Raw genomic sequence first — 20,156 nt, forward strand, 5'->3', positions numbered from 1 at the left:
AGCAGTAGTTCTGCTAAGTGCAGTTTATTTATTTTGGAAAACCCATCACCCGTATTACAGCTTCTAAGGGTGCCTGAAAGCTTGCACTTATGTACATTTGCTTCATGGTGAATAATGTCCCCTTGGCACCTGAGGTCCTGGCCTCACAGCGAAGAGGCAGCGGGTGGGGCCAGGCCCCCAAGCACTGGGTGATGGCCGGGCTGGGTGTGGCCACCTGCCAGCCTGTCACTGAGGCAAAGCGGTCGAGGCCCCCTCCCTTGTGCTATGTCATCCTGGGTCTCCTGAGCTCCACAGGGATGGAGCAGTAAGGGGCAGGGAAGAGGGAACATGGCATCTCGCTGGATGCTGGGGAGGGAGAGGCCAGCACTGGCCCAGAGGAATCCTGGGATCCTGGGGGCTCTCGGGCTGTGCTGTGTAGACTCTAGGCTGCAGGCGGCCGCTGGCATGTGTGCAGGGCGGTGGCAGCAGGGCAGGCCTTCCCTCGGGGCTTCAGGTCCTGCTGTCACTGCCGAGGACACGTGGGCCCCTGACTGAGGCGGCGGCGAGGGGCGGGGAGAAAGCCTGCAGTGCTGACCCCTGCCCAGGACTCTCTCCCTGTCCTGGGGACAGCCAGCCGTTACAGAGGGGCCCAAGGCAGCCCAGCTGGGCAGACACTGCGTCCTGGGCCCCATGACTCCCTGTAGCTCACAGACTTGACCCCCAGGCAGGGGCAGCTTTTCCATGAACCCTGATCCTGCCCCCCACTGCCTGCTTCCTGCACTTCATCCACCCGGGAGAGGCCTGACTGGACACGGGTGTAACTTAGCTGAGGGTAAAGATGAGATGCCCGGGCAAAGGAGAGGCCGGGCGTGGAGCAGACGGCCAGCGTCTGCCTTCTCCGTGAAGCCTGTCTGCAGTGGCTGGAGGCTCTGAGTGGCTCCCGACAAGCTCAGCTCACAGGGGGACCCAGAAAGTTCCACAGTGGGACTGATGGGTCCCGGCTGCCCCCACCCAGCTCTGGATTAGGGGAAGCCCACCGCACCTGGGCCCGCCAGCCCCTAGGGTAGGTCCAGCAGGGCGTGCTCGGCGTAGAGCCTCTGGGAGATGTCGTAGACGCGTTCAATGAAGGGCAGGGCCTCGCCCAGCATCTCCACGGCCTGCTCGGGGGACCCCACATTCATGGTCTCCAGGAAGACCTTGCGTGTGGGCAGTGCACAGAAGGCCACGGTGACGGCCCGGCGGATGATCCAGGGGTGGTAGGCGGCCAGCGAGGCGTTGTAAGAGTCAGTGCAGAGCGCGGCGGTGCGCGCGTCCTCAGGGCTGGTGCGGACGCCCTCCAGGAAGAGCTGCAGCCAGTGCAGGGCGCGGTGCAGCCGCAGCACCGTCCGGCAGCCCGAGTCGGGGTGGCGGGAGCGCCGCTCCAGGTCCACCAGCTGGCTGCCCACCTCGTAGGCCACCATGGCCTGCAGGGTGCCGTAGTGCTCCCGCTGGGGGCCACCGCACAGCTGCTCCATGATCTGCAGCTTTGCCACCACGTCCTTGGAGATGAACGAGAAGATGGTGCCCAGGCTGTTCAGGAACCTGCGCGAGGGAGGCAGGCGCTCAGCTGCGGGTGCGGGGGAGAGCGCCCCCCACCTTCTGGGCCGCGAGGGAGGACAGCCAACCAGCACCGGGCCGGCAGGTGCCTACAAGTGCCGGCGGGATGCAAGTGGGATGCGTGGCCAGGAAAGGCCCTCGCACGCACCTGACCAGCCCCCTCCAGCTGGCGAGGTAGTGGTCCAGCAGCACCTCTTCCTTCTCATTGAGACACTGCTTGAAACTGACCAGGACGACTTTCAGATTAAACTCTGACTCCAAGTCATCCATTTCCGCAGGAGCTGAAACACAGGGAGTCAGGCTGTGGGTCGTCTCCCGGCGAGGAGGCTCCCTCCCTGGGCCGCTACTTCGGGGAGGGAGGGAGGGGCAGCTGGAAAGAAACAGCTGGGGCCCCGCTGCTCCCCAGTGAAAGCCCACAGTAACCCCCATCCCCAGGCCAGCCCCTCCTCCCCAGGAGCCCACCTTGCTCTGCTCGGGTCACACACTCACAGACACATGGGCCTGGCCCAGCCGGGCCCTTTGCCGGGCACACGGCCCACAGCTCTCAGCATGGCCCCCCTGACACTCAGACTTGTCAAACCACTACCACGTCTCACTTGCGGGAGGCATCTCTGCTCAGGTTTTCTTGCTTGTTCATAGTCTGTCTCTCTTGAGTGTATGTCTGTTCCTAGTAACTGGAGAAGTACGTGCTGAGTCCCCACCCAGAGCCAGGCGCCCACTCCAGTGCACTGTGAGTGAGACCGACAGCCCGGCCCCGCTGAGGCGACATCCTAGTGGCAGGTGTGTGTGTGTGTGTGTGTGTGTGTGTGCGCGTGTGTGTGTGTAATAACAAAGACAGGAAGTCCAACACGGTAGGTAAAAGGATAAGCACCATGGAGAGACAGACTGTGGGCTGAAGCCGGAGGGCCACGCCCTTCCTTGCTTGAAGCTGCATCGCAACAACCAGAGCAGAGGCTGCGGGGTCAGCATTTGCCGACAGATGGACAGACACGAGTCTTCTCACTCCTACTGTAACTGTGCCCATCCCACACAGAAGGGCAGCTGGACCACAGGCCCTCCCCCAGCCCCAGGGAGTCCAGAAGTGCCCCAGGCCAGACGCCTGCTCTGGATTCTGCTGACATTCATATAGTCACTCCACAAACACCCAAGTGCCCAAGTGTTAGTGGGTGCCGCTGGGCACCTCAGCCCCTGCCTCCCTGGGTGCCTGGGGCCTGCACTGCGGTGTGGCTCTGACAGGCCCTGGGGACTCAGCTGTGTCTCACCTCATGTCCAGGACAAGCTCTCACCCCTTTGGGTGGCATGAGGGTCCCTGTGCTCTTGGTGCTGGGAGCACTGTGGGAGCCCGGTCGCCCGAGGTGTGGTGAAAGCTCAGCCAGGAGAGCACACTTGTGTGCCTGGGCAGGGTCTGCCTTCCACTCTGCGAGCAATTCATGCACTGTTCTAAGATCCTGTCCTACATCTTTGGGGAAAATGGGCCCGCACACCCTTCCCTGCCCACTACCCAGGCTACTGGGAGCATCTGATGGGGCCCAGTAGGTGCTGCTGAGGCCCTGCAGGCCCCGCGGCTCGGCCGCATGCCTGGCACTGGGTGGAGTGCCCAGAGGTGAGCTCACCCTGTCCTCAGGTGTGGGGGACAGCCGGGCCTGGCCTCAGGGAGGTAACACTCCGGAGGTTTCCAGAATATCCCTACCCTCTCTCAGGCCCTCAGTCTTCTGTCCACCAAGCAGATGGCCTCTGAGGCCCTCAGGGCTACCTTCCTGGTCACCAGACATCCTGTGGGCCTGGACTTCCTGCCCAGAACCTGAGCCAGCAGCCAACAGGAGGTGCCAGCAGCCTTTCAGAGCTTGGAAACAACAGGAAGGGCAGGGGCGGCGCGGCCGGGGACGGGCAGCCTGCCAGCTCTGGGAAGGTGATGCAGGGCACCGCCAAGGCTCCCCCAGGGGCAGTCCACGGTCCTAAGGTCAGGGCTCGTCCTGAGGCCGGCCTGAGCACCGGAGCCCTGTGGCTGGCACCAAACTGAGGGACCCCAGGAAAAAGGGGGCAACCCTCCGGCACCCCAGCCCCAGCGGGTGGGAGCGGGGCCCTGTCCGGGAAGTTCTACAAGTCTCGCCTACTAAGGGGGCTCCGGGTGGCGCCGAGCTGGGACCCGGGGCTCGGGTGGGTCCTGCTCCAGCTGAGGCCCAGGGATGGGTCAGGGGCCCGGAGTCCGGGCCAGCGCAGGAGCCGAGTCCTCGGCCGCCCCCTCCCACGCCCGGTTCGGTTGGGCTGGGTTTCCCCGGCGCCAGCTCGACCCCACCGTGGCCGGCTCACCCCCATCGCGTCCGGCTCACCTGCGCCGCCGCCGCTCACCTGCGCCGCCGCCGCTCACCTGCGCCGCCGCCGCTCACCTGCGCCGCCGCCTCTCACCTGCGCCGCCGCCTCTCACCTGCGCCGCGCAGCCGCCGTGGAGGCCGCGGCCCCGCCCCCGGCTACCGTCCCACCGCCCGGGATTGGCTGCCGGCCGCCCAATCAGAAGGTCCGATGCGCGGGCCCGCGTTTCCGTCGGGCGCGCCGGAAGCTGGCGCCTTTGGGGTTGCGCTTGCGCAGTGTGTCGCCGCGAGTCGGAGGCGCATGGGGGCGTCCGGGATGCAGGCGCCCGGGTTTCGTGAGGTAGTGGTGGTTCCGCCGGCTCGCTGAGCGCGCCCGACAGGATGCCCGAGATCAGGGTCACGCCCCTGGGTGAGTGCGGCGCGGCGGGGGAGGAGCGCCCGAAGAAGGCCGGTGGGAGGCTCGGAGGGCCGGGGACCCCGGGACGTGTCGTCCTCGGCGCGCGGCCCCCTGCCCGGAGCCGGTGCTTAGGGCGCCTTTCTTCTGCTTCTGCATCCTCGCCACTTCCTGCCCTTCCACCTCCTCCATCTGTCTCGCGTCCCACTTCCCTGCAGCCTCCGTTTACCCGTTTACCCGTTTGCGGTCCACCCCAAGTCAGCCCTTGTTTTACTTGACCGCCGCAGCGTTAAAAAAAAAAACCAGCATCCCCAAACTTTGCTTTTTGCAAAAGATGTAAGTGCACAGTTTAAAGGCTCAAACAGTACAGAACAGTGCGAAGGAGGAAAGATCGCTCAGAATCAGAAACAGCTGGGGGTCTCCGTGCACACGTGCCAGGGGCTTTTCGGGAACCTGCCCCCAGCCCTGGCCGTGTGTTGGAAGCATCTTCTAGGGATGTCCCCCGCAGCTCCACATCCTTTCTTTTGTGGTGAGCTCTCCTCAAAGTAGCCCACCCAGCCCCCAGCGTGGACACTGAGCTGTTGACAGCTGCAGTGAACACCCCTGCCCTGGCCTGCTGGGTCACAGCGCACATCCTACCCCACTAAAGGTGTCGTCACCCCCACGGCCTCTCCTAGCTGTTGGCTCCGGGTCTCCTCTGGCTGCTTCAGCCCCGCGCTCTCCCTGCGCCTGGTTCTTCTCCAGGGGCCTCTACAGGATCCTCCTTCCAGCCTGACTCTTTCCCAGGTGGCCCCTTTCTCACCGCTCATCCTCTTTTTTTTTATTTTTAAGGTTTATTTATTTATTTATTTATTTATTTATTATTTATTTATTTGACTGCGTTGGGTCTTCATTGTTGGGCGCGGGCTTTCTCTAGTTGTGGCGAGCGGGGTCTACTCTTGGTTGCAGTGCGTGGGCTTCTCATTGTGGTGGCTTCTCTTGTTGTGGAGCACGGGCTCTAGGCACGCGGGCTTCCGTAGTTGTGGCACACGGACTCAGTAGTTGTGGCTCACGGGCTCTAGAGCGCAGGCTCAGTAGTTGTGGCGCACGGGCTTAGTTGCTCCGTCACCGCTCATTCTTGAATGATCCTATCTTTTTACTGCTTCGTCTACCCCAGATCTGCACCTGGGTGTGCCCCCAAGGTCACTCAGCCACGGCACCATCAGAGCAGAACTACTTCTGCTTCACCATCTGCCTTTGCCAGTTTCTGCCTCTCGACCCCCTTGGTCTCTCCCACCACAGGGCCTTTGCACAGCTGCCCCTCTCATCCCAGCTCTCCCTCTCCACCCTGCTCGGAATTCGTCTTCTCTGGGAGGACTGGAAGTTTGTGTGCCCTTCCCTGCTTTACTTTTCCCTGAGGCGCTGATCTCCCCGAATGCAAGTTTATCTAGGTGGTAATTGTCCGTGTTCTTGGACACACACACACACACACACACACACACACACCACATCTGGAACCTAAACTCCTCGCGGCCACGTGTCTCCTTGTTTTCTTCCCACCCTCCTGTGTGTCCCAGGCTCTGTCCCCACCTCTCCTGCCCAGTTTGGGCCACTGTCTTTACTCCCTGGGATTGTTGTGGGTGTTCCTGTTGGGAGCAGGCGGCCAGTGCCTCAGAGCTGAGCTCCGGAGTCCGGAAAACTGTCCCTGGCCCCACGCTTAGGAGTCATGTGCCGTGGGCGGATCCCGTGACTTCTGGGACTTCACATCCTTGTCTGTGAAGAGGGGCGGCCCTTCTCCCTCCCACACATATCTGCAGTGCCTCTGAGCGGGGCATGGCTTGGTGCTGGAGGTGCAATAGGAAGCAGGCTGAGACCCTGCCCTCAGGGAGCTCACATCCTGGTGGGGGCAGCAGGCCTGTGAGAGACCTCGAGGCCACTGTCTGTGGCTGGGCTGCCTGAGGCACACAGGTGAAGCTCGTGGCTGCTCTCACCTGCCGTTGTCACAGGTGACTGAAGCTTCTTGAGGACCAGCTGCAGCCCGCTTTGGGCGGTGGCCTGGTCACCCTGGTGTATGTGGTGCTAACAGAAGGTTCAGAAGGTTCCTTGCAGAGGGAGGCTTGTAGGATCCAAGATGAAAAATAGGTCATTTGCTGTCATCAGGCCTTGTGAGGCTGTGTCCCTTTCCTTCTGGGCCCCCAGACCCTAGAGGAGGTGACAGATGGCCGTATGAGGTGGCCGGGATATGCCCCGCTGGGCCTGGAGCATCTGGGCAGGGCTTGGAGGTCAGGACTGTGGATGGGATTCGGGTTAAGGTCTGGGCTGGGGGTACCTGAGGGGGCCCAGTGGTGGGGCGTCTGTACTGCGGCCACTCTAGTTGGTCATTGCTGAACAGCTAGGGCCATGTTTCCCCGTGGCTGGGCTAAAGCCACACGGTGTCCCTCTGCAGTGGCACCACCAGGAGGTGGCTGGTGGTCACAGCTCAGATGTGGCCCCAGCTAAGGTTTTGGGAGGGGTGGTGAGGCCCCAGGGAGCCCTGGCTTGCCTCTCTTGAGCGCTGGGACCACAGTCCAGCACCCCTTACTCAGCTCCCGGCCTCTAGCCTGTGGGCCCCTGCTGCGAGAGGTGGGTGGCAGGGCCCGCGGCTGGAGGGCTGGAGGCGCCACGGGGAAGCGTCCAAGGTGGCCTTGGTGCCTTGTCCCCTCCCTGTGCGTTTCCCTTGCCCGTGTGCAGAGGTGGCAATGCTTCTCACCTCACACGTCGTCCACACAGCAGCCGCAGAGGGTTCTGCAGGGCCGGGGCCCAGAGGGTCCTTTCGGGGTCTGGAGCAGGCGGCTGGGCCTTGGCCTTGGGGCTGGGGCCATCCTCGCAGGGGCAGTTGCGGGGAGAGGAGCGTGGCGGCCCCTCTCACCCGTCCTCCCATTCAGGGGCTGGCCAGGACGTGGGCCGAAGCTGCATCCTGGTCTCCATTGCGGGCAAGAACGTCATGCTGGATTGCGGGATGCACATGGGCTTCAGCGACGACGTGAGTCCCTCGGGTGGGCGGCTGCCACCCAGCCTGCTCCCTGGCATGACCAACGTGGACCCGGGCCTCGGAGTCTCAGGCTCTGACCCACAGAGGGGGGCAAGGTGGGGCACCGGCGTGGGGCCGGTCTGTACCAGATCGGGGCTGCCGGCTCAGGTACCAGCTGGGCAGCTGACCCCCTCCCTGCACGCTCCGAGGCTCTGAGCCGTTGGCGGTCTCGGTGGGCCTGCAGGGTGGGGATGTGGGGGTCAGGTTCAGCCTGACCCCCGGGGGCCGTGCCCGCAGCCCCAGCTGTCCCAGTGTCTCCTGAGCCCCGGTGGCATCCTGACGCTTCCCCTCCCCCCACAGAGGCGCTTCCCTGACTTTTCTTACATCACCCGCAGCGGCCGGCTGACTGACTTCCTGGACTGCGTGATCATCAGGTGGGCGCCTTCCCCAGGACCCGCCCACCCACCCAAATGGCGACGCCTGATATGTGTCCCCCTGAGCCCCTCCTTGTTCCTCCCCGGAGCATGAGGCTGACCCCAGGGTAACGGCTTGTCAGTGGCATCACTAGACGCTCAGGCGCTGAGTCCCAGGACCACAGCGCGCTGTCCCCTTTGCTCCCTCTTGCTCTGCGGCTCTCGGGGCGGCGTCTGATGCACAGCAGGCCCTCAGCCAGTGAGGAGCGAGGGGACGGGTGCCCCCCGGGGGGAGGTGCGGAGGGCGTGCCTGGCTGACCCGTGTTGCTTCCCTAGCCACTTCCACCTGGACCACTGCGGGGCGCTGCCGTACTTCAGCGAGATGGTGGGCTACGACGGGCCTATCTACATGACCCAGCCCACCCAGGCGATCTGCCCCATCCTGCTGGAGGACTACCGCAAGATTGCCGTTGACAAGAAGGGCGAGGCCAACTTCTTCACGTCCCAGATGATCAAGGACTGTATGAAGAAGGTGGTGGCCGTCCACCTCCACCAGACGGTGCAGGTCAGGCCCCCCCCGCACCCCGCTTTGTTGCCGGCGGGGAGCTGCCCGGAGGCGGATGCAGCACTCGGCAGGGCCTCTGCTGCTCCCCGGCTCTGCTTGAGCGCACTGAAGAGGCGGGAGAGGGCACCTGTGCCACGTGAGCACGACGGGGCCGGGGCGGGGGGGCAGGCTGGGCGGGACGCAGACCGGAGTGTGGGCTGTGGCTCGGTGACAGTTGTCCGCGGGCCAGCGAGGAGGCAGGAAAGTGACATCAGATGTGGAGAAATTTATCACAAGGCTCGCGGAGTTGTCTGCTTCTCCTCAGAGTCTGGGTTTTGCTTGTTACCACGTGTCTAACATTTGGGGTCGTCTTATCCTGGTTGAACCTTTTGTCGAGATGAAGTAGTGCATTTCTCCTCAAGGACACTCTTACCTCTGAGCCCACCTTTCTGGTGAACGGGTCACCGTTCCCCCTCCCCCGCCTTTAGTTAGCGTTTGCACGGGGCATCCTTGCCCATCTTTGTACTTTCTCTCTTTCTGCGTCACGTTTTAAGTAGTTTGGGTTTAATCCAGCCTGATAACCGGTCCTGTAGGTGGAGGGTTTGGACTGTATGGGTAATATTTGGGATTTAGCTGTATCCTCCTACCATTTGCTTCTTATTTGTGCTGCCTGTTCTATGCTTTATTTCCTTTATTGCCTTTTTCTGGATTGATTTTTAAAAACTCTATTTCTCCTTTTATTTGGTAAGTAATTAAATATTGTTTTATAATTTTTGTAGTGGTAGAGATTACAAAACACATCCATGACAACACAGCTCTAAGGTACTTGGAGCTTTTGCCTCTTTCCTGGACAATGCAAGAGCCTCAGAGCACCTCAAATGCATTTACTCCTCCCCTGACTCTCTGGCTCTTGTTTCCATGTATTTTAATTCCCTCAGCGTGCGAGACCCCTGGGACTTCACCGCTGATGCTGGTAAAGTCAGATTTGCCAGGCGCCGTCTCTGTTTGCTTTTCCCGCTGTTCCCCTCTACTGCCTGTGTTCTTCACTTTGTATTTGGGATGAAGGACACCATTGTGGATCTGCTGGTGATGAATGCTCTCAAATTTTATTTGTCTGCAAATGTTGAAGACTTTTCCCCTTAGGTTCGGAATTCTAGGGCAGCGTTTACTATCAGTATTTTGAATGTGTCTTCCCATCTGCTGTTTGGAAGAGAATCTTTTCTCTGGCTGCTTGTGGGATTATGTCCTTTCCTGTGGACTTCGGCGGGGTGCTATGCTGGCCCCACCTGTTCTCGTCCTGTTGCGCCTGCTCAGGTTTGAGGCCTCCGGGTCTGCCCATTGCTCTGTCCAGGCCGAATGTAGGTCTTGCTTCTCCAGAGCCTTCATCGTCCTTTTGTCTTTCTGTGCTTCATGCTGGATAGCCTCTACTAGATATTTTAGTTCATCAATTCTCTTTTTGGTTATATGTAAGTGGTTGTTAAATTTGTCTGTTGAATTCATTTTTTAATTGATATATAATTGATTTACAATATTATATGTTATAGGTGGACAACATAGTGATTCACAGGTTTCAAAGGTTATGCTCCATTTATAGTTACTATAAAATATTGGCTATATTCCCTGTAGTACAGTATATCCTCGTAGCTTATTTTGTGTGTAATAGCTTGTACCTCTTAATCCCCCACCTCTGTCTTGCCTTTCGTCTCCTCCTTCTCCCCACTTGTAGTTTGTTCTCTACGTCTGTGACTCTGTTTCCTTTTTGTTACATTCACTAGTTTGTTGTATTTTTTAGATTTCACACATAAGTGATATCATACAGTATTTGTCTTTCTGTCTGACTTATTTCACTTAGCATAATACCTTCCAAGTCCATCCATGTTGCTGTAAATGGCAAGATTTCATTTTTTTAATGGCTGAGTAGTATTCCACTGTATATATGTACCACAGCTTCTTCTTTTTTTTTTTTTTAAGATTGTTTTTCTTTTGACGTGGAACATCTTTAAACTTTAAAGTCTTTATTGAATTTGTTACAATATTGCTTCTGTTTTTTATGGTTTTTGGTTCTTTAGCCACGAGGCATGTGGGATCTTAGCTCCCCGACCAGGGATCGAACCTACACCCCCTGCCCTGGAAGGTGAAGTCTTAACCACTGGACCGCCAGGGAGGTCCCTTTTTCTCCCTCCCCCGCCCCGGCTGCGCTGGGTCTTTGTTGCTCCATGCGGGTTTTTTCTAGTTGTGGTGAGTGGGGCTACTCTTCACTGCGGTGTGTCAGCTTCTCATTGTGGGGGCTTCTCTTGTTACGGAGCACAGGCTCTAGGCACGTGGGCTCAGTAGCTGTGGCTTGCAGGCTCAGTAGTTGTGGCGCATGGGCTTAAGTTGCTCCGCGGCATGTGGGATCTTCCTGGACCAGGGATCGAACCCGTGTCCCCTGCATTGGCAGGTGGATCCTTAACCACTGGACCACCAGGGAAGTCCTTGTACCACATCTTCTTTGTCCATTCATTTGTCGATGGTCATTTAGGTTGCTTCCATATCTTGGCTATCGTAAATAGCACTGCAGTGAACGTTGGGGTCCATTTATCTTTTTGAATAATGGTTTTCTCTGGATATATGCCCAGGAGTAGGGTTGCAGGATCATATGGCAACTCTATTTTTAGTTTTTTGAGGAATCTCCATACTGTTCTCTGTAGTGGCTGCACCATTTTACATTCCCACCAACAGTGTAGGACGGTTCCCTTTTCTCCACACCCTCTCCAGCGTTTATTATTTGTAGACTTTTTGATGATGACCATTTTGACCAGTGTGAGGTGGTACCTCATTGTTTTTGTTTTTTTTTTTTTTTACCTCATTGTTTTTATTTTTAATTTTTTAGAATTTATTTATTTATATTATTTTTGGCTGCTTTGGGTTTTCGTTGCTGCGTGCGGGTTTTCTCTAGTTGCGGCGAGCGGGGGCTACTTTTCGTTGAGGTGCGCAGGCCTTTCATTACCATGGCTTCTCTTGTTCTGGAGCACGGGCTCTAGGCACACGGGCTTCAGTAGTTGTGGCACATGGGCTCAGTATTTGTGGCTCGCGGGCTCTAGAGCGCAGGCTCAGTAGTTGTGGCACATGGGCTTAGTTGCTCCACGGCATGTGGGATCTTCCCAGACCAGGGCTCGAACCCGTGTCCCCTGCATTGGCAGGTGGATTCTTAACCACTGAGCCACCAGGGAAGCCCCCCTCATTGTAGTTTTGATTTGCATTTCTGTGTTTTTAAAAAAATATATTTTATTTATTTATTTATTTGGTTGCACCTGGTCTTAGTCGCGGCCGGTGGGCTCCTTAGATGTGGCTCGCCTGCTCCTTAGTTGCAGCACGTGTGCTCCTTAGTTGTGGCCAGCGGGCTCCTTAGTCGTGGCATGCATGTGGGGTCTAGTTCCCTGATCAGGGATTGAACCCAGGCCCCCTGCATTGGGAGCTTGGATTCTAAACCACTGTGCCATCAGGGAAGTCCCTGCATTTCTGTATTAATTAGTGGTGTTGAGCATCTTTTCATGTGCCTCTTGGTCATCTGTATGTCTGTTTAGATCTTCCTTCCATTTTTTGATTGGGTTGTTTGTTTTTTTGATATGGCGCTGCATGAGCTGTTTGTATATTTTGGAGATTAATATGCTTTTGGTTACATCATACGCAGATGTTTTCTCCTGTTCTGTAGGTTGTGTTTGTTTTGTTTATGGTTTCCTTTGCTGTGTAAAAGTTTGTTTGTTTTGTTTTGTTTTAATAACAGAGAATCCTTTTTTAAAAAAATTAATTAATTATTTACTTGGTTATGCCGGGTCTTACTTGTGGCAGGTGGGCTCCTTAGTTGCAGCTCGCCAGCTCCTTAGTTGTGGCATGTGAACTCTTAGTTGCAGCATGCATGGGGGATCTAGTTCCCCGACCAGGGATCGAACCCGGTTCCCCTGCATTGGGAGCGCGGAGTCTTAACCACTGTGCCACCAGGGAAGTCCCTGTGCAAAAGCTTTTAATTTAATTAGGTTCCATTTGTTTGTTTTTATTTCCATTACTGTAGGAGGTGGATCCAAAAAAAAATACCGCTGGTATTTATGTCAGAGTGTTCTGCCTATGTTTTCTTCTAGGAGTTTTATAGTATTTGGTCTTACATTTAGGTCTTTAATCCATTTTGAGTTTATTTTCGTGTATGGTGTTAGAGAATGTTCTAATTTCATTCTTTTATATGTAGCTGTCCAGTTTTCCTAGCACTATTTATTGAAGAAACTGTCTTTTCTCCATTGTATATTCTTGCCTCTTTTGTCATAGATTAATTGACCATAGGTGCGTGGGTTTATTCCTGGGCTTTCTGTCCTGTTCCATTGATCTATATTTCTGTTTTTGTGCCAGTACCATACTATTTTGATTACTGTAGCTTTGTAGTATACTCTGAAGTCAGGGAGCCTGATTGTTCCAGCTCCGATTTCCTTTACCATGCAGTTTTGATGACTGTAGCTTTGTAGTATAAAGTCAGGGAGCGTGATTCCTTCAGCTCCGGTTTTTGTTAGGATTCTTGTGGCTATTTGGCATCTTTTGTGTTTCCACACAAATTTTAAAATTATTTGTTTCAGTTCTGTGAAAAATGCCACTGGTATTTTGATAAGGATTACATTGAATATATAGGTTGCCTGGGATAGTATGGCTCTTTTGAATCCTTAACTTGGGTTATTATAGTCTCTGGTTTTACAGTTTCCACTGTTTTTAATAGTTTCTAGTTTTTTGCCAACATTCTTAATTCTTTCTCTCTCTGAATATTTTAATCACAATCCTTTTAAAGCCTGTGTCTGAAAACTCCAGGAGCCCTGAATCTGCTTCTCTGGACTGTTGTTCCTCTTCTTTCCATCCCTATTGTCTCATCTCTTGTGTCTGCTTTTGATTGAGAACTGGATGTCGTGTATGAAAAAACAGGGATGATGAAAGGCTAGAATGATGTCATCAACTTGCGTCCACCACTGCCCCAGGCTCCACCTCCCTGCCCCTCTGCCCTCTGCTCGGCACAGCCTGCAGACCTGAGGTCAGCCCTCTTCTCTGTAGGTGGACGATGAGCTGGAAATCAAGGCTTACTATGCGGGCCACGTGCTGGGGGCGGCCATGTTCCAGATTAAAGTGGGCTCAGAGTCTGTGGTGTACACGGTCAGTGGAAGCACTCGGGGCACAGGAAGGGCTGGCTGGCCAGGCAGAGGAAGGAGGCACCCTCCTCATTGCCACATTCTTTGCCAGGGGGATTATAACATGACCCCAGACCGGCATTTGGGGTAAGTAGGCCAGTACATTTGTTTCATCCTATTGGGCGGGTCCCCCCAGGGGTACAGGGACCCTGAGGGGTGTGCCGGCTTCCGGAGCCGTCTGTGGGTCATTGTCCCCGGCTGTTCTCCTGTCCCCTCAAGTGCTGCCTGTGTCATTCGACGGCGGCCTGGGCCTGTGCAGAGGAGGCAGGCTGCCTGCTGGAGGGTCCAGGAGGGCCATGGCTGTGTACAGCCTCGCCACCGTGTGGACTGTCCACTCTGGCCACACACCCCTGTGTTCTAGAGCCGCCTGGATTGACAAGTGCCGCCCCAACCTGCTCATCACAGAATCCACGTACGCCACCACCATCCGAGACTCTAAGCGCTGCCGGGAGCGAGACTTCCTAAAGAAGGTCCATGAGACCGTGGAGCGTGGCGGGAAGGTAGCTGGTGGGCGGCGGGTGCCCCAGGCGGGGCTGGCTGTGTGCCTCTGGCCACGCTGCACGGGTCTTTCGGCTGCCCCGGCATGTGGTCAGGGGCAGGGGTGCTGTGTTCTGGGCACAGAGAGAGGAAGGTTTGCTCAGCACTGGGAAGACAAATTCCCCTGAAGACCCTTTAGCGGGGGCTCATCTACCGCTCGTGTCTCAGATCCCAATGAAGGGCTGGCCAGAGCGTCCACCATCGTCACTTTTGGGCAGGCTGTGCTGGGACAGAATGTGGGGGGCTGCCCGCAGTCTGCATGGGGCCTCCGGCCATCAGAGCTGCTGGCAGGGCTGGTCTTCTCAGAAGGTGGCCACAGGGAGCAACTGTCCGCCACTGTGCACAGCTGTGGACTCGATGGCTGGGCGGCGTGGCCAGGGGTTTCTCCCGAGCTGGCCTCCCACCCCCACCCCCTGCAGGTGCTGATCCCCGTGTTTGCGCTGGGCCGCGCTCAGGAGCTCTGCATCCTGCTGGAGACCTTCTGGTAGGTGTGGCCGGGACGGTTTCTGGAGGCCCTGCCCTGCTGGCTGTGGGGTGAGAGAGGGTGGGGAGCGCCCTTCCTGGCACTGGACCCAGCCCAGGCTGAGGGCACATGGGGGCTGCAGGCCAGCCCTGCCCCGGCAGCCTCCCCACCAGCCCCGTCCTCCACAGGGAGCGCATGGACCTGAAGGCCCCCATCTACTTCTCCACGGGCCTGACGGAGAAGGCCAACCACTACTACAAGCTCTTCATCCCCTGGACCAACCAGAAGATCCGGAAGACCTTTGTGCAGAGGAACATGTTTGAGTTCAAGCACATCAAGGCCTTCGATCGGGCGTTTGCCGACAGCCCGGGCCCCATGGTGCGGCCCAGTGCCGGCTGGGGGTGGGGTTCTGCTGGGCCGGGGCCCTGCCAGCAAGTCGCGCAGGGGAGCGGGGCGCCTCTGTGCCGGAAAGACCAGCGGTCAGAAGGCTGAGGGCAGGGGGGCATCTGATGCCCTGACTGTCCCCACACCTGCCCCGAAGGTCGTGTTTGCCACCCCGGGGATGCTGCATGCCGGCCAGTCCCTACAGATCTTCAGGAAGTGGGCAGGGAACGAGAAGAACATGGTGAGGGGTCTGGGCTCCAGGGCCGGTTCCCTGGAGGGCTGGTGAGGTTGAGGGGCAGGGGCTCCCCCTGGCTGGGGGGACGTTGCTGCTGTCAGGAGGAGGAGGAGGAGGCTTGGTACCGTGGGGACTGGTGTCGGACCCAGGCTCAGACTCTTGCTGTGTCTTGGCCCGTCTGCACCAGGCAAGAAAGCCCCCGGCTTCCTGAGTAGCCGTCATGGGGGTCAGGCCTGGGCGGGCTTGTGCTGAGACCCCTGAGCCTGCCTTGGTCTGCAGTGGGGCCTGGAAGGGGGAGGGGCCTCCCCCAAGGGTTTGGGTTCAGGTGGGCAGAGGGCCGGGTGGGGGGAGCGTCCCGGGAGGAAGCCCCGAGGTGGTAGGCAGGGGGTGCAGGGGAGCTGCTCGTCCGTCCATCCCTCCTGCAGGTCATCATGCCCGGCTACTGCGTGCAGGGCACCGTGGGCCACAAGATCCTCAGCGGGCAGCGCAAGCTGGAGATGGAGGGGCGGCAGGTGGTGAGTCCTCACCCTCCCTCACCAGCTCTGTGGACCCTCTTTGGGGGGGGGGCGGCCCTCGGAGCCACCGCCTGTGCTGATGGCTTGCCTGCCGTGATGCCACAGCTGGAGGTCAAGATGCAGGTGGAGTACATGTCCTTCAGCGCCCACGCGGACGCCAAGGGCATCATGCAGCTGGTGGGTCAGGCAGAGCCGGAGAACGTGCTGTTGGTGCACGGCGAGGCCAAGAAGATGGAGTTTCTGAAGCAGAAGATCGAGCAGGAATTCCGTAGGCAGCCCAGGCCAGGGCGGGCTGGGTGATACGGAGGGTATGCGGGCAGGGTTGGTGCAGGCGGGGCCCGCCAGCCTGGACTGAGGTTCTCTCCACACCCTGGCCCAGGGGTCAGCTGCTACATGCCGGCCAACGGCGAGACGGTGACGCTGCCCACGAGCCCCAGCATCCCCGTGGGCGTCTCTCTGGGGCTGCTGAAGCGGGAGATGGCGCAGGGTGAGTGGCAGGGCCCGCTGAGCGGGGGCAGGGCGGCTGCTGGGCAGGTGGCCCCGCTGACAGCTCCGACCGCTGCCCCTTCCCCACAGGGCTGCTCCCTGACGCCAAGAAGCCCCGGCTCTTGCATGGCACCCTGATCATGAAGGACAGTGTGAGTGCCCACCATCACTGGGGGCGGTGGGGGCCGCCCCCGCCGTCCCTGACCTGCCCTTGCCCCACAGAACTTCCGGCTTGTGTCCTCAGAGCAGGCCCTCAAGGAGCTGGGCCTGGCCGAGCACCAGCTGCGCTTCACCTGCCGTGTGCACCTGCACGACACGCGCAAAGAGCAGGAGACAGCCGTGCGCGTGTACAGCCACCTGAAGAGGTAGACGCGGCGGCCGCGCCGTCCAGACCCGGGGGGCGGGGCGCCGGGGCGCCAGGGGGGCGCCGGGCAGGGGCTCACCGTGCCTCCCCGCAGCGTCCTCAAGGACCACTGCGTGCAGCACCTTCCTGACGGCTCCGTGACCGTGGAGTCCATCCTCATTCAGGCCGCTGCCCACTCGGAGGACCCAGGCACCAAGGTGCTGCTGGTCTCCTGGACCTACCAGGTAAGGTGAGGGACTGGTGGGGTCACCCCGTTACCCTGGGCTGCCTCACCTGGACCAACGGCCCCTCTTGCCTGTGGCTGTAGGACGAGGAGCTGGGAAGCTATCTCACGTCTCTGCTCAAGAAGGGCCTGCCCCAGGCCAGCTGAGGCCCCGCTGCCAGGACCGTGTGCACCCTGGGTCTTCCCTGTGTTCTCGGGTGTGGAGCCCACAGCTGGCTACGACCCTCATCTGTGCAGAGACCACGGTGCCACACACCTGCCCGAGTGGCTGCTTTTGGCCGAAGAAAGAAACGGACCTGGGGGGCTTTTCACTTTTTATTTCTGCTCCTGGGCGCCCAGGAGATGGGGGGGGGGGCTCCTGGGGTGTTGATTTCCAGTAAAAACCACCACAGGCTGTTTGGGGGTCTCGCTTTCCGGTGCTTGCGCTTGTCTCCTGCACCCCACCACTGGCAGCCCACCCGGGCAGGCGGGGACTTGTGGCAGGTCCAGGCTGACAGGAGGCGTGGGGCCTGCCGTGGTCCGCGTGTGATGCACGGTGGTGTACAGAGCTGGGAGCGTCCAGCAGCTGGGCCTAGCGTGCCACGGCTGCCCTGACCTTGCTGCGTATCAGGGGTCACCTGTGACCTCCGTGCTGTGGACTCTGAGGGCACATAGAGGCAGGACCTGTGAACAGACCCCAGGTCATCCTGGGGGCGTGACAGTCTCTGCAGGGGCCAGGCCAGAGCCTTCAGCAGGACTGCAGAGCCCCCTGCCTTCGCCCCAGAGTTCAAGCCCCTCTCTACCCTCTGCTGCCTTCTGGAACGCCCTCTCAGCCTCCCTCCCCACAGGGCCAGGCTGGGGCTTGGGCTGCTGGGCTCTGGCTTTCCTCTTGGCCACAGGCTGGGACAGCACTGCCACTGAGAGCCCCTCCCGCGGCAAGGACTCAGCCTTGGGAGGGGGCCGTCAGTCAACAGGGTACAAGCAGGGACCTCTCCACGCCACCACCTCTTACCGAAGCCCTCGTAGAGCACCGCCTTCAGGAACAAGCCGTGGGCGGGAGCCACACGGCTCTGGTGCCTGCCCAGGGGGTCCTGGCTCTCCACAATCACCTTCACCTGATCAGGCATCAAAGCCCCCAGCCCCACGGCCACCAGCACAGATGTCATTCTCCGCACCTGTGACCCAAGATGAAGACTGCTGCAGCCACCTGAGCCCCAGGCCCCACCCCCGGCAGGGCCCCAGGACACAGCCCACCTGTCTGTATAGGAAGGACTGGCTCTCAAACTCCAGGCTCCAGAACCGTAACCGCCTGGGGACACAGGTGCCCATGAGGTCTGGGCCTCAGGGCAGCCTCAACCCTCCAGTGTGGTCTCCCCGCGTGCCAACCCAGGGGCCCCCACCTACTCCCCCCAACCCCTTGTAGATGAAACCGGTGGAAGGGAGGCTAAAGCCAGAGGACTGCTGCTTGGGAGCGGGGACAGCAGCGCCTCCGGGGTCTTGGCTGCAGGAGGAGGCCGAGGTCCTGGCGTGGGCTCGGGGGTGGCGAGGGAGGTGGTGTGGCCAGCTCCTCTCCCAGGGACTCAGGCCCTGAGGCTTGGGCTCTTTAGCAGGAGTCGGAGGCTTGGAAGCTGGCTGTGCAAAGTTCCTCCTCCCTTCAGTGCTGGGCCTAAGTGGGAAGGCTCTGGAAGTCAGTAGCTGCGGTCTGGCCGGAGGCCCCTGGGACAGTGCTGGGGGCAGTGGAACCAACCCCCTGCCAGCCTGGGCCCGAACCACTGGCCTGGTGCTTCTCCCCCAGTGGAGTCTTTCCACCGACCGCCTGGATCCATCCACGAGGCAGTGAGCTCGGCAGGGCAGGCAGCCTTCTCTGCCCTCTGCCCCCCCGGCCTGGCAGGACCCTAGCCCAGGGGAGGGCACAGCTGCAGGCTCACGGGTGTTGGGGCCACACCACTCGGCTGACCGGCACCTCCTTCTCCGCCAAGGCTGGACGGGTGCCCAGGGAGCCCCCAGTGCACCACCAGGGAAGGTGCTGGAACTAAATCCAGCCTTTGCAGCCTCCAGACCAGAGTGTAGGCTGCCCTTCTCACCTGCTCTCCTCGGGGAGGACAAAGGGGCTGCCGGCAGGGTCGGGGGACACGGAGGCTCGGCGCAGGGTGCGCACCGGGCTGGTGGCCGGGCTGCCCGCCGACTGGAAGGCCCTGAAATCATGTGTCCCCAGGAGGTGCTGGGCGGCCTCCCGCATGGCAGCCACGTCTAAGCAGCTGCAGGGAGCCAGGTGAGTGGTCAGGAGCGAATGGCCGGCCAGGCGAGCCTGGCAAGCCCCTCAGACTCACTTTCACACCCACTCACTCAGCCCGAAGCGCCCAGCACCGGTTTCGTTCAAACACGGGCAGCTGGTCAGGCCTGCGGCAGCCGGTAACCAGGCGGTACAGGTAGGTCCTGGACGTGGCTGCGTGGCGGGCATGGAAGTGGCTGGGCACACGGAAAGCCTGCAGTACCCTGTGGGAACAAGGCCAGGAATAACCCCCTGCCCCGTCCATGTGACACCCTGGCATCTCTGCCATCACCCCCAAGGAGTTCTGTCCAGATACAGAGTCCTTCTTCACCTCCCGCCTCCACCATAGTGGACGAGTTCCGGGAGAGCAGAGAGGTGCTTACCGGATGGCCGGGTGCCTCAGGTGGGTGTTGAGGGCTTCCATCAGGACTTCAGGGGAGAAGGGGGGCAGGCCTGAGCGGCGCTGGACGTCCAGGTGCGCCGCGTTGCTCAGGGCATGGACCCCAGCATCCGTGCGGCTGGAGATAGTGAACTTTACCGGCACCACCGAGTTCAGCCGCTCTGCGGCCTCCTGAGGGGGGTGGGAGGGGCGCACAGAGGCCGCGGGCGGGGCTCCCATCTGCCCCTCCCCCGGGTCGCCCTCCTCCCTCCCCCCTCCCTGGCGCGGGCCGGCGGAGCTCACCTCCAGGTAGTTCTGGACTCCGATGGCGTGCTGGGCGCCCCTGACTGCCGCGACCCCGCTGTGGGCAGGGCGGGCGGAGATTAGCGCGCGAGGCCGCCCCGCCCCGCCCCGCCCCGGACCCCGCCCGTTCCGTCTTCTGCGGCCAAAGGCGGCCGTTCCATTCCCGGAAGGCCGGGGCCCGAGGCCGGAGGTGCGGGCCCTAAACTTAGCTCCCTCCAACCCCTCGGGCGCCGGCCGTCGGCTGCTCTCCGGCTCGAGCTCGCGTGCTCCCCGCGGCGCCGGGCTACACGAGGGGATTGCGGGCACGGGTGGGAGGCCCAGAGAACGTACTTAAAGTCCGTGCCCAAATACTGGAAGTACACGAGGTAGCGCGCCCGCACTGAGCCCGCGCCCATAGCCAGGCCGGACCCGGCATCGGGGCAGGCGGAGGGCCAGGCGGAACCGGACGCCACGGAGCGCCAGGCGGACTGGGACGGCACGTGGGGCTGCGCCCGCGCGCGCCCGCGCGCCCAGCCTGGTCACGCCCCCCCTCCCCAGCCGCTCCCGCGCCTGCGCCTGGGCTTCCGCCCCGCCCAGGCAGCCTCGCTTGGCCGC

At 60.0% G+C, this 20,156-nt stretch overlaps 3 protein-coding genes across 12 annotated transcripts; 1 reads left to right on the forward strand and 2 right to left on the reverse strand.

The window, feature by feature from the left end:
• Nucleotides 1–8: 8 nt before the first annotated feature.
• CPTP (ceramide-1-phosphate transfer protein) lies at nt 9–4,053 on the reverse strand. Of its 4 annotated transcripts, none has more exons than XM_082418424.1 (3): nt 3,963–4,053; nt 1,724–1,856; nt 9–1,560 (listed from the first exon to the last, which is right to left on the reverse strand). In XM_082418424.1, exons 2-3 carry the CDS (start codon nt 1,843–1,845, stop codon nt 1,038–1,040), a joined length of 645 nt encoding a protein of 214 aa, XP_082274550.1. In that variant the 5' UTR covers nt 1,846–1,856; nt 3,963–4,053; the 3' UTR covers nt 9–1,037. The 4 variants fall into 4 exon arrangements, with proteins under 4 accessions (XP_082274550.1, XP_082274551.1, XP_082274553.1 ...); XM_082418425.1 differs by having other exon boundaries at nt 3,944–4,044; XM_082418427.1 differs by having other exon boundaries at nt 3,982–4,005.
• An 82-nt stretch (nt 4,054–4,135) lies between these two features.
• Nucleotides 4,136–17,027, forward strand: INTS11 (integrator complex subunit 11). Of its 2 annotated transcripts, none has more exons than XM_082417898.1 (17): nt 4,136–4,293; nt 7,182–7,279; nt 7,628–7,701; nt 8,017–8,245; nt 13,289–13,387; nt 13,475–13,509; nt 13,784–13,922; nt 14,379–14,443; nt 14,611–14,800; nt 14,964–15,047; nt 15,467–15,556; nt 15,662–15,824; nt 15,936–16,043; nt 16,133–16,194; nt 16,265–16,407; nt 16,501–16,630; nt 16,714–17,027. In XM_082417898.1, the coding sequence occupies exons 1-17, from the start codon at nt 4,266–4,268 to the stop codon at nt 16,774–16,776; spliced, it is 1,800 nt and encodes a 599-aa protein (XP_082274024.1). In that variant the 5' UTR covers nt 4,136–4,265; the 3' UTR covers nt 16,777–17,027. The 2 variants fall into 2 exon arrangements, with proteins under 2 accessions (XP_082274024.1, XP_082274025.1); XM_082417899.1 differs by having other exon boundaries at nt 13,784–13,892.
• PUSL1 (pseudouridine synthase like 1) lies at nt 16,932–20,112 on the reverse strand. 6 transcript variants are annotated; one of them, XM_082418213.1, is made up of 8 exons: nt 19,893–20,111; nt 19,563–19,620; nt 19,264–19,451; nt 18,955–19,104; nt 18,693–18,866; nt 17,863–17,917; nt 17,621–17,783; nt 16,932–17,269 (listed from the first exon to the last, which is right to left on the reverse strand). In XM_082418213.1, the coding sequence occupies exons 1-8, from the start codon at nt 19,955–19,957 to the stop codon at nt 16,938–16,940; spliced, it is 1,185 nt and encodes a 394-aa protein (XP_082274339.1). In that variant the 5' UTR covers nt 19,958–20,111; the 3' UTR covers nt 16,932–16,937. The 6 variants fall into 6 exon arrangements, with proteins under 6 accessions (XP_082274339.1, XP_082274340.1, XP_082274341.1 ...); XM_082418218.1 differs by having other exon boundaries at nt 17,109–17,292; XM_082418214.1 differs by lacking the exon at nt 18,955–19,104.
• Nucleotides 20,113–20,156: the final 44 nt, after the last annotated feature.

Source organism: Balaenoptera physalus (genome assembly GCF_965194825.1).
Source record: "Balaenoptera physalus genome assembly, chromosome: 1".
Taxonomy (NCBI): Eukaryota; Metazoa; Chordata; class Mammalia; order Artiodactyla; family Balaenopteridae; genus Balaenoptera; species Balaenoptera physalus.